At 38.7% G+C, this 12814-nt stretch overlaps 1 protein-coding gene across 1 annotated transcript in view; it reads right to left on the bottom strand.

Annotated features, from left to right (window-relative positions):
• Nucleotides 1-12814, bottom strand: part of tes (testis derived transcript (3 LIM domains)) — a 180583-nt gene that overhangs the window by 58968 nt on the left and 108801 nt on the right. Inside the window, exon 3 of the mRNA XM_048548693.2 lies at nt 3660-3723. Coding sequence (XP_048404650.1) covers nt 3660-3723 — 64 coding nt within the window. The remainder of the gene's footprint in view (nt 1-3659; nt 3724-12814) is intronic.

Raw genomic sequence — 12814 nt, 5'->3', positions numbered from 1 at the left:
GATCATTTGAAACTAGTTGTGTAAAAATGCTTTTTTTCTCACATAAATTCTTGTTCTTTTATCATCAGCTTAAATCCTTCTAGTTTTGACCCTATAACAATTGGAAATAATTACTTTTTAGTTATACTAACTCCTTCATAATCTTAAATGTCTCTATCCAAGAGAGATAGTAGGAATTGTGATGCTGGAGAATCTGAGATAACAAGGTGTAGAACAGGATGAACACAGCAGGCCAGGCTTCTTTTTTTCTGAAGAAGGGTCCAGACCCGAAACACCAGCTTTCATGCTCCTTTGATGCTGCCTGTCCTGCCATGTTCATCCAGCTCTACACCTTGTCTCTATCCAACATCTCTTAATCTCTTTGCTCTGTGGAGAACAACTCCTAGTGTCTTCAATGTATCAAAGTAACAGTTTTCTTCAATCTCTCCAAAGTCTTCATGTCCTTCCTAAAGTGTGGTGCTCATAATTGGACAGGATACTGCAGGTGGAGGCAAAGAAATAGGGCGAACCTTCCAAGGACGGATATTCAAAGTCAGACTACCACTTCATACCTTTTACCCATCCTGCCCCAGACTGCACTACACGGAAGAGAAAACCATGCACACTTTTACTGTTGCAGTAACTACTTTAATCCAGGGATCAAAATGTTCTAAAGACACTTTCACAAGCCATGGAGAGAAGCTAAATGGCGTAGTTGAAAGGGTGTTGGAGCAGTTTGGTAAGTGAATGGGTGTGGGATAGGATAGTATGGGGTTTAGAGGGTAAGGTTTCAGCAAGATTGGTAACAAGGGGAAGCATAGGTTGAGGGTAATCCTGGTGGTCCATGTCAGGTCAGGCCAAAGGGATTTTGTGAAAGGTAAGTGTTGTCAGCTCAGAAGGGTTGTTGGGTCGGAGCATTTAGCAGGGCCAGATTAGGGAAAGTATTGGGGGTGTGGAGTTGTTTTGTTAGGTTGAGGGTTATATTAGGGGAGGGTCAGGTCAGGTCAGGGAGATGTCGGGTCAGAGGACATATTGGGTCTGGGATTGCTGTTGGATCAGGTCGGGGAATAGCGAGTTGCAAGGCAGTTGGGTTTGGATTAGAGGTAAGGTGTCATGTTGGAGGAAACAGGTCAAGGGAGGTGTTGAGATGGGTAGGTTACATCAGGTCAGTGTGGGATGGGAGAACGAATCGGGTTGTCAGTTGAGATTTGGGGGCATTGGTTTTACAGTTATCCAGGAGGTGGAGCAGGTCTTAATTACTCAAAATTTTCCTGGATATCTATTCAGGTTAGTGAATCAGAATCTTCTGAAGTCTGTGACTGTAACTCAGAATTGTATATATTTAAGAGGGTTCTGGACAGGGTAAGTAACATTGGAAGTTTAAACCTCCCAGACTATTTGCAGATGGTCAGTATGCCAGGACTTCAACATGTTCCCATAATATCCATGTGAGAGTAGATTATTGCAATGCCAGTTTTCCAATCAAAAGATATCACTGAATATTTTAGAAATGTTTAACATAACTTCTTAGCTTTTCTACTCCATTTCCCTCTCTTTAATGCCCATAATTGTCAGTCTTACTGATTTGTTAATCTGTCCTGAGACCAACAAAGATTTTTGCATCAAAATGTTCAGACCTCTGTGTTCACATCCCCTTTAAAAGTACATGATTTAAAAATATACCGTTTAGCTTGTACTGTTCTCATTCTTCTTACCAAAACTTAACACCTTGCTGTATTGAACTTCATCTGTCAAATATTCACCAATTCTACTTACCTCTTAAATTCTAGGAGATAGCAAGAAGTGCAGATGCTGGAAGTCAGAGTCAATACCGTGTGGAGATGGAGGAACGCAGCAGGTCAGACAGCATTGGAGGAACAGAAAAGTCGACGTTTTGTGTTCCAACCCTTCATCAAGAGGGGTCCTGACCCGAAACGGTAACTTTCCTGTTCCTCTGATGCTGCCTGACCTGCTGTGTTCCTCTAGCTCCACACTATACAGCCGTTTAGTGTCTATCATTATCTTCCTCACTGTTTACCTTGGTTCAATGTTTCATACAACCTGAAAGTCAAAACTGTGCCCTATATCCCCAAACTGAAGGCATTAACATATATCAAAATAGTAATAGTCCTAGTACTGAGCCCCAGGAAATACTAATGAATTAATGTTATTGTTAATTAATGAGTGTTAATGAATTATTGCACCGAAATGCTTCCTTACCACCAATGTTAAACTACCTAGTCTGAAATTGTCAAGTTTATCCTTCTCATTTTTCTTGTTTTCCTCCCGTTTCTTAGCACTAGCCCATTATCTCGGAAAGATTGGAAAAATGTGACTCGCACCTCAACAATTTCTCTTGCTACTTCGGTCAGCAACCTGTGATACAGCCCAATAGGACTATGCACCTTGTCCAATTTAAGTACTGTTAACCTTTCTAGTACCTCTTCATCACTTATTTTTATGTCATTCAGTGTCTGTCAATCAATTCTCACACTTGCTCCTTTCCACTCATTTTCTTTTTCATTTCTTCCTGTACTTTTGACATCCAGCCTGGTTTTTGCTTGTATTATGACAAAGTTTTTTTTGCTGTGTCAACTCCTACATCACAGAGGTATCTCCAGCTTTGTTTGTCCTTCCTCAACCCCGTGTATATTTACATTGGAGTATATTCCAAAATTTCATTTCGTATCCCTCATTCTGACCACGTGGCAATTTTACAAATTGCATATGTATATGACTCGTTCAAACCTAAGCTGGATATATTTAACTTTCTTCAGTATTGACACCTAAACATTGTCATGGCTTCTCTTTTCACAGTTAGTTACCTTAGCTTTAAAATATACAAGGTGTTAGTAATGTAGCGCATCTGCAAAGCAGCTCAAATCAATGGCTTAAATCTTTCTCATTTGATAAATATAGCTTGGTCATTGGAAAATGTGAAGAACTTTGCCACAGCAAAAAAAAATTAATACTCATCATGATTAACAGATTTTTCCCTTTTCTATCTGTGCAAATATATGCTTATTAATCAGTGACTAAGTAAAAGCCCAGTTAAGACTGTTGATGTTCATTGAATTGGTATCAAATATATTTCAATATAGATAAAACTTATAATCCCAAATATGATCAAGTGGCAAATTTTCAAATATGTCAAGTTATTGTGAATATTGTTGGGAGTGTTTTCATATACACACAGAAAAGCTGTAAATGTTAGGAAAGCAACGAAGGACCCCACTCAGTACTGGCCTTCTGATCAGCTTCTGTATCTACAACACTCTGTATGTAAGTTTTTGTTACAAGGTAATACTTAATTACAATATTCTACAATGTGTAGATTAAGACTGTTTTAAATCACATGTCTTTGTTCCAGTGTAGTTAGTTAGATGACTAGACAGTTTCCAAGAATTATTAAATATTTAGCAGAACTTAATATTTTGACCTGTTAGCTAGCATTCTAAAAACTGTGTTACATTTTCATTTTACATGTTTTTAATCTACAAATTCGGCCCAGGTCACAACATTTGGTAAAAAAATAGAATTTCTCAAAAAGTTCCTATTTCAAAACTGGATTGCTATTTTCTTTAAATGCTCCATGGTTAGTATAACTTAATTTCTGATATGTTACATCCTAATAATGAGTCATAGCTAAACATACATTAACGTGAAATATGTTCACTTACAAAATTAGCTGAATCTGATTCAAGAGGTTTTGTTTCAGGACATAGACAGTAGGAAATTTTGTTGCTGTTGAAAAGAGGAAGCAGATTTTATCAGTACTTAAATGGCAATCTCACTCACAGATCTACAGTGCTAACTCGAAAAGAGACTGGCTGTCTTCAGTAATTGACACACTGACTGCACTCAGAGTGGCACCACCTTTAAAGTTTATATTCAGGTAGGGTGAACTTCCTTTCCAGAAAGGATACATTTTATTCTTATAAAATATACCTTGGACTGAGTACGAATGTAAAAAAAATACAATGGGTTATTTTTTAAGAGAAATATGATTGTAGTTTTTACGTTATGATTAAGCAATGTAGATGTATTACATAAGGATTTTTCTTTAATGTGGCACAGCATAGTAGACTCAGACTCCGGGTATAGAATGTGGAATTGGGCGACAATTAGCAGACTGCGTAGGAAAGTGATTGTGTAACAGAAAATAGGTTATTGCAGTGATTAAGGGTAACTGTTCAGACTGACAAAGAGTCGGAATGATCACTTTATTCTCAATATTTGTTGATATTTAGAGTTGGGAGCTGGAAGTGTAATTTCAGGTTTTCAGAAAGCACATAATAAGATTGAGTTGCTACCACTGTGGAAAAAAAAAGAACCAGACAACTAGAATACATTTGTAGAATGACCATGCAATTGACAAGTTAACTTCAATATATGGGGTTCATTTCTAGATGATTAGAATTTAAAAGCTGTAATATTATCTTAAATGTAAAGTGTGGTTGGACCACAATGGATTATAAGCTGATAGAGTTCTTTACAATAATATTTAGAGATAGGAAACATGTTTTCACATGTTATGTATTCAAATCTAATAAGTATAAGGCAATGACAAATAAAGCCAGTAAGAAATTCAGGAAACTCTTCTTTATCAAAGAATAGTTAGAAGGTGAGGTGTGCTTCTACAACAAATAGTTGATGCAAACAGTGAAGGTGCACTTAAGGGTCAGCTAGACCATTACATGACAGCAGACAGAAGATATGTTGAAAGAATTAGATGAAAAAAATGAAACTCTTAAGTGCCAGCATGGAGAGTTGGACTAAACTAACCATTTCTGTGTGTTGGACTTAAAATTTGATAAAATGGATTCAATTGTTGCAGGTTACATGGTGTTAATGGCAATGATTAATTTTGGATAAATGTCTGAAAACAAATATTCATATCAGACTTGTTTTATTATCACATTTCTGTTCTGTATGAAAAGTGATGCTGAATAGAGAATTGATCAATGTATAGCTTGCAATGGGACTGAAAACAAAAACAGAAATCAATGATAAAATACATGATAGAACAACATGTTTTCTTTTCTTTGAGAAGCTCTTTTTCTGGTCGTAGGCTAAATCCTGTGTTAGAGCTAGATGTTTTGGGCTTCATGAGTTACAAACTACCAAAGTACACAATTGATAATTCATACATTATTTTAAGATAGTTTAAATTAATTAAGAAAAGGAGTTTACACATAATAAATAAGCAAAGTAGTAGCAGATTACCCATGACATCCTTATTTTAATGCTAGTTGCCTTTGCCTTTGGCTGGTTGTGGTTGACAACATTTTAAAAACACCTCTCTTGTGATTAACCTCCCAAGATCTCACAGCGTACATTTAAATTTGGGCTGGCAGAGACCTGACAAACAACCCTTGCCTGCAACTGAGCAGAATGAACACTGGAAAGCTGTTGTTTTTATTATCACTTTAATGCAGCTTCCACAGGTTTGATGTATTTTAATTACAAGCAGAAAATGCTGATGAAACCCAGTAGGTCAAGCAGCATCTGTGAAGAAAGAAACAGAGTTAATGTTTTGAGTCCAATATGACTCTTTTTCCAAATAGTATTTTATAATTTATTTTATACCAACTTACTATAGAATTAAGTTCGAGAATTACATTCAAATCGTGTTGCCAAGCAAATTTCCAGCCCTTGTTAAACTAGCTGAACCAGCAGACCGAGCCAATACCACATTAAAATTGACATTTTCAACAAGTGCATTGAATCATAGAATTTAAAGTTGGTCATTTTGTTCATTATATTTGTGATAGCTCTCCAACAAAAGCTATTATTTCATTCACATTTCCTTCAGTTTCCCTTTAACCTTTCCATACTTCCTTTCCAAATGCATAGGATTCAGTGCAGAATATGTAGCACTTGGCCCTATTCTGCCAAATCAGTAAAGTTCAGTGGTGATCTGTACCAGCTCCGTATCAATTTCTTTGCCCTGCATTCCATACAATATTCAAATATATTCAAAAATCTATCAATATTAGATTCAAAATTTATAATTGACCAGCGTCTATAGCCATTATAGGAAGATAGTGCAAACATCAACCATCCTTCGGTTGTCGGTGTGTTTCTTAACTTCATTTCAGGAAAGTCTGGCTCAAAATTTTAAGCCATGATTCTTGGTCTTAGAATTCCCTACTTTCAGTCAAGGTTTCCATTTAGCCTATGCTTCCTTAGTATCATAAAACTTTGATCAAATCACATCTTAACGTTCCAGGGAATATAACACAAATGTTTGTGTAAATAACTTCACTACATTACTTAAGTTTTGGATTCCAATGATCAATCAGGTAAACCAACATTGCATTCTCTCCAAAGCAAATATGTCTTCCCAGATGTATGTTAGCCACTGCTGCTCATAGTGCTCTTGATGTTATTTTAACCAAGGCTTCAGCTGACCACAGCATGACTTCTACTCCTTGAATTACAGCTCATCAGTTAGAAAACTCATTATTCCATTAGCTTTCAGGATTTTCTGTTCATGACATTTTAATTTTCTGTGCACACAGAGCACAAAGTCTCTTTGGAACTCTATTGTTCCTAGTTTTCACCATTTAGAAAGTAGTCTGTTCTATCTAATTCAGACATAAAATGAATAAACTCGCGTTTGACTGCACTAAAATCTATTTGCCAGTTTTGAAAATTTGCTTGATTTACCCACATCTTTTTGTAATTTTATACTTGCATCTAAATGGCTTAGCATGCTACCTAACTTTACATTATTGACAAACATAGGCACGTGGTTTTCTATCCTCCTATGTACGATGTTATTTAAGTATCTTAAGTAGTGTTCATGGGACATTATCGACTCACTTTCCAATTTAGTACTCTGACAATCATGGTCTACTTGAGAGGGAAAGACAGCTTAAATAGAACACTATGGGATGTTAAAAGATTGTTTTAAAGTGCAGCATCCATACCAATGCACTACCTTCAATCAGCAGTCAATACTTACTAGATTTGAGTACCATTGATATATAAATAACTTTGCTGAAGTATAATTTATGTGAATGAATGGAATGCAAGTAACAAGATTCACATGTGAAAATGTGGCATAAGACCATAAGACATAGGAGTGGAAGTAAGGCCATTCGGCCCATCAAGTCCACTCCCCCGTTTAAATCATGGCTGATGGGCATTTCAACTCCACTTCCCTGCACTCTCCCCATAGCCCTTGATTCCTTCTGAGATCGAGAATTTGTCAATCTCTGCCTTGAAGGCATCCAACGTCCCGGCCTCCACTGCCCTCCGTGGCGATGAATTCCACAAGCCCACCACTCTCTGGCTGAAGAAATGTCATGTCATTTCAGTTTTAAATTTACCCCCTCTAATTTTAAGGCTGTGCCCACAGGTCCTAGTCTCCCCGCCTAACGCAAACAACTCCTAGTGTCCACCCCTTCTAAACCATACATTATCTTGTAAGTTTCTATTAGATTTCCCCTCAACCTTCTAAACTCTAATGAGTACAATCCCAGGATCCTTAGCCATTCATCATACGTTAAACCTACCATTCCTGGGATCATCCGTGTGAATCTCTGCTGGGCACGCTCCAGGGCTAGTATGTCCTTCCTGAGGTGTGGGGCCCAAAATTGGACACCTTATTCTAAATGGGGCCTAACTAGAGCTTTATAAAGCCTCAGAAGCACTTCGCTGCTTTTATATTCCAACCCTCTTGAGATAAACGACAACATTACATTCGCTTTCTTAATTACGGACTCTACCTGCAAGTTAACCTTTAGAGAATCCTGGACCAACACTCCCCGATCCCTTTGTGCTTCTGCTTTGCGAATTTTCTCACCATTTAGAAAATAGTCCATGCATGTATTTTTTTTTCCAAAGTGCAAAACCTCACATTTACTCACGTTGAATTTCATCAGCCATTTCCTGGACCACTCTCCTAAACTGCCTAAATCTTTCTTCAGCTTCCCCACCTCCTCAGTACTACCTGCCTGTCCACCTATCTTTGTATCATCGGCAATCATCGCCAGAATGCCCTCAGTCCTTTCATCCAGATCATTAATATATAAGGTGAACAGCTGTGGCCCCAACACTGAACCCTGCCGGACACCACTCGTCACCGGTTGCCATTCTGAAAAAGAGCCTTTTATCCCAACTCTCTGCCTTCTGTCAGACAGCCAATCCTCAATCCAAGCCAGTAGCTCACCTTGAACACCATGGGCCCTCACCTTGCTCAGCAGCCTCCCGTGAGACACCACAAGGCATATTGTTTATTCATACTGAAAATCATTCTTAATGAACTGTACCAGGCAATCCAATCAGAGAGTCATTGTTTTCCACTGTCTGTGATTCTGTGATGTCAACTTAGTACTTTTTTTCAAAATGTTTTGTTTTTAATGATAAAATAATTTATTTATAGGAATAATCATTAGAAAAGCAAAAAGCGTTGCAGGAATCTCCCATAGGAATTTCACTTCCTGTTTTAAAGTGTCAAGAAAGTATTGTGTAAACAAAATACATGCAATACATGAAAAGGAAGAAGGTAGCTTACATAAGGTGGAGGAAGCTAGGGTCAAGTTCAGCTAGAGAGGATTACATGCAGGCAAGGAAGGAGCTCAAAAATGGTCTGAGGAGAGCCAGGAGGGGGCACGAGAAAGGCTTGGCAGAAGGAATCCGGGAAAACACAAAGGCATTTTACACTTACGTGAGGAATAAGAGAATGGTCAAAGAAAGAGTAGGGCCGATCAGGGATAGCATAGGGAACTTGTGTGTGGAGCCTGAGGAGGTAGGGGAAGCCCTAAATGAGTTTTTTGCTTCTGTCTTTACGAAAGAAACGACCTGTGTAGTGAATGAAAACTTTGAAGAGCAGGTGTGCATGCTGGAATGGATAGAGATAGAGGAAGCTGATGTACTGAAAATTTTGTCAAACATTAAGATTGACAAGTCGCCAGGCCCGGATCAGATTTGTCCTCGGCTGCTTTGGGAAGCGAGAAATGCAATTGCTTCGCCACTTGCGAAGATCTTTGCATCCTCGCTCTCCACTGGAGTCGTACCTGAGGACTGGAGAGAGGCAAATGTAATTCCTCTCTTCAAGAAAGGAAATAGGGAAATCCCCGGCAATTATAGACCGGTAAGTCTCACGTCTGTCGTCTGCAAGGTGTTAGAAAGGATTCTGAGGGATAAGATTTATGACCATCTGGAAGAGCATGGCTTGATCAAATACAGTCAACACGGCTTTGTGAGGGGTAGGTCATGCCTTACAAACCTTATCGAGTTTTTTGAGGATGTGACTAGTAAGGTTGATGAGGGTCAAGCTGTGGATGTGGTGTATATGGACTTCAGTAAGGCATTTGATAAGGTTCCCCATGGAAGGCTCATTCAGAAGGTCAGGAGGAATGGGATACAGGGGAACTTAGCTGCTTGGATACAGAATTGGCTGGCCAACAGAAGACAGCGAGTGGTAGTAGAAGGAAAATATTCTGCCTGGAAGTCAGTGGTGAGTGGGGTTCCACAGGGCTCTGTCCTTGGGCCTCTACTGTTTGTAATTTTTATTAATGACTTGGACGAGGGAATTGAAGGATGGGTCAGCAAGTTTGCAGACGACACAAAGGTCGGAGGTGTCGTTGACAGTGTAGAGGGCTGTTGTAGGCTGCAGCGGGACATTGACAGGATGCAGAGATGGGCTGAGAGGTGGCAGATGGAGTTCAACCTGGATAAATGCGAGGTGATGCATTTTGGAAGGTCGAATTTGAAAGCTGAGTACAGGATTAAGGATAGGATTCTTGGCAGCGTGGAGGAACAGAGGGATCTTGGTGTGCAGATACATAGATCCCTTAAAATGGCCACCCAAGTGGACAGGGTTGTTAAGAAAGCATATGGTGTTTTGGCTTTCATTAACAGGGGGATTGAGTTTAAGAGTCGTGAGATCTTGTTGCAGCTCTATAAAACTTTGGTTAGACCGCACTTGGAATACTGCGTCCAGTTCTGGGCGCCCTATTATAGGAAAGATGTGGATGCTTTGGAGAGGGTTCAGAGGAGGTTTACCAGGATGCTGCCTGGACTGGAGGGCTTATCTTATGAAGAGAGGTTGACTGAGCTCGGTCTCTTTTCATTGGAGAAAAGGAGGAGGAGAGGGGACCTAATTGAGGTATACAAGATAATGAGAGGCATAGATAGAGTCGATAGCCAGAGACTATTTCCCAGGGCAGAAATGGCTAGCACGAGGGGTCATAGTTTTAAGCTGGTTGGTGGAAAGTATAGAGGGGATGTCAGAGGCAGGTTCTTTACGCAGAGAGTTGTGAGAGCATGGAATGCGTTGCCAGCAGCAGTTGTGGAAGCAAGGTCATTGGGGTCATTTAAGAGACTGCTGGACATGCATATGGTCACAGAAATTTGAGGGTGCATCCATGAGGATCAATGGTCGGCACAACATTGTGGGCTGAAGGGCCTGTTCTGTGCTGTACTGTTCTATGTTCTATGTTGTATTTTCTTTGTCTTTGTAGTGCATACTTAATTAAAAATAGCATCATTGGTCAGTTGGAATGTATTATTTTTGATAAGCTTTTTACTTTGATGCAGAGTTCGTGCCTTTTTCGTACTGTTGCTTAGAATGGAACTACTTGGTTTTAATCTTCTCATGGAAAGTCCAAAAGTAAGATTCGTACAATATGGAATGATTGTTAATTCTATGTGGGTCTCATGACCTCATGACTCATTCTCACATTTAATCCAAATGATGGGAAAGACCCACATTCTTACGTAACACTCCAGCTGCGTTTGTGTGTTTGTTTCTGATTTTGGAAAAAAAAGTGTAATTTCTAAAATTCTGCATTAATTGTAGTGTCAATCTCCTGCTTAGTAATAATGCTCATTTGAAGAGCTGATGAAGACGAAGATGGCTGAATGGTCTTCTTTTGCACTATAACACTTATGTGATTCTGTGATGTCAACAAATAGTCTAAATAAAAGGATTTTAAAAATCATTGACTATCTGCACTAATTTTAGTTAAGATTCAAAAATGCATTAATTTGACAAAATAAATAATCTATTAAATAACTCTACATTTGGCAAAGCCAAACTTCAATAAAAAGATCACTGCCTGTATTGCTAAAGGAAATAATGTGTCAACCCTGTATTGGATTTTTGGGAATGTGTCTGGGGCTTGTCTGTAACACAAGCAATAAATTTCAATTAGTACAGTGTACAGTTTTGTGCAGTCCATTATAGAAAGGAAATAGCATACTTGAGAAAAAATCCAAGAATTATTTTAAATAAAGATAGAATTGTGTTGTCAGACTTGAAAAATAGGGACTGTTTTCACTGGAACAGACAAAGTTAAGGAAGATATGATTGAAGTATTCACAGTTTTGAAATGGCTTGAGAAGATAAGTAGCGCAAGATTACTTCAATGCTAGGTAAATCTGTGTCAAAAGATCCTAATATACTGTCAGCACTAAAATTATGAAGGGACACCTACGGAGAACTTCTGTCATGAAAGGAATTTTTAGAGTTTAGTATACATTATCACAAGTGATTGTTGAAGCTGAGTCATCATGGTACTCAAAGGGAATTAGGTTGACATTTTATTAGGAAAAATATTAAAGCAGATGTGAAATGAGTTTAGACTAAGTGGGTCTGATGTATAGTTTCGCACATTGTGAAGTGAATGGTCCCTTTTATGCTAAAATTTCTGCGATTACTCCTGAACCTGAAGGTTAAATTACAGCAATAAACTCTTTACCCAGCTTTTTTCTCTGTATAGTGGAGAAGTGTGATGAATAGTGGGCAGGGGTGGACTGTTTTGATTCTTGTTTGGAACGACTTTTGATACAACCTATGCCCTTAACTCTCAAAGCAATTCACAGAAGAGTATTATTAAAACAAAACTCAAAAATACATTAGTGGAGCCATCTGGTACTTGGAATGTTTGGAAGTTAATCTAGTTCACTTGTAATTTTAGAGAAGTTTCAGAGGTGCTTTCTGCTGTGCAAGATTTCAGTATTAACATGAAGTGGTGTTTTGTCCTCTTATTTCTTTGGACCAAAACTTAGATATGTAGAATTATGTTCACATAAATACATTTGCAGTATTGAATGCCTTTGATAATGAGACAATTTTTCGCCTCAACCATAGCCCAAATATGGTCACAGACCAAAGATATGCCAGTTAGGTGCATTGGACATATTAAATTGTCTATAGCATCCAGGGGTATGCAGGCTGAATGAGTTAGCCATGGGAAATTCAGGGTTACAGGGATAGGGCAGGAGATGATTCTTGGGTGGGATGTTCTTCGGAAGGTCATGGTGGACTCCACACTGCTTCCATACTGTAGGGATTCTGTGATATTCTTTGATTCTCTGACTATTATTTATAACTCAGTCATTTTAAAAGTATTTTTCAATACTTCTGCCTCATGTGTTTATGCCTGGTTCCTTAGTAAGATAACAGGCTGGCACACTGGTCATCTGTCTCTGCTAATACTGATGTGATGACTTATGTTTAAACATCGTCTCCCTCCAGTGGCAAAATGCCTTGCCTTTTCTTACTACCATCTGCGGACACAGCCAACTACCCTTCTTAAGCACCGTGCATTAGCGCTCACCAGTATTACACACTGATGCCGTATATAATGTCTGGTATTGCCACTCTGATAGCTTCTTGTTTTTTTGGATCCCAGTCACTCAATATCTCCAATGTAAAATTATCATCTTTGTGCTTAAATGGCTTTATCATTCCCTATCTCCATAACCATTTGTATCCATATAACACACCCACCCCTAAAACTCTCTGACTTCGATACTTTGGTGTGTGTGATCTTCTTTGGAATGAGAATGACACTCACTCATGGCAAGAACTTGCATG

The sequence above is a fragment of the Stegostoma tigrinum genome, chromosome 18 (genome assembly GCF_030684315.1).
Source record: "Stegostoma tigrinum isolate sSteTig4 chromosome 18, sSteTig4.hap1, whole genome shotgun sequence".
In the NCBI taxonomy this organism is placed as follows: domain Eukaryota; kingdom Metazoa; phylum Chordata; class Chondrichthyes; order Orectolobiformes; family Stegostomatidae; genus Stegostoma; species Stegostoma tigrinum.
The sequence above is the reverse complement of the archived record's forward strand: the minus strand, read 5'-3'. Positions and strand labels throughout refer to the sequence as shown.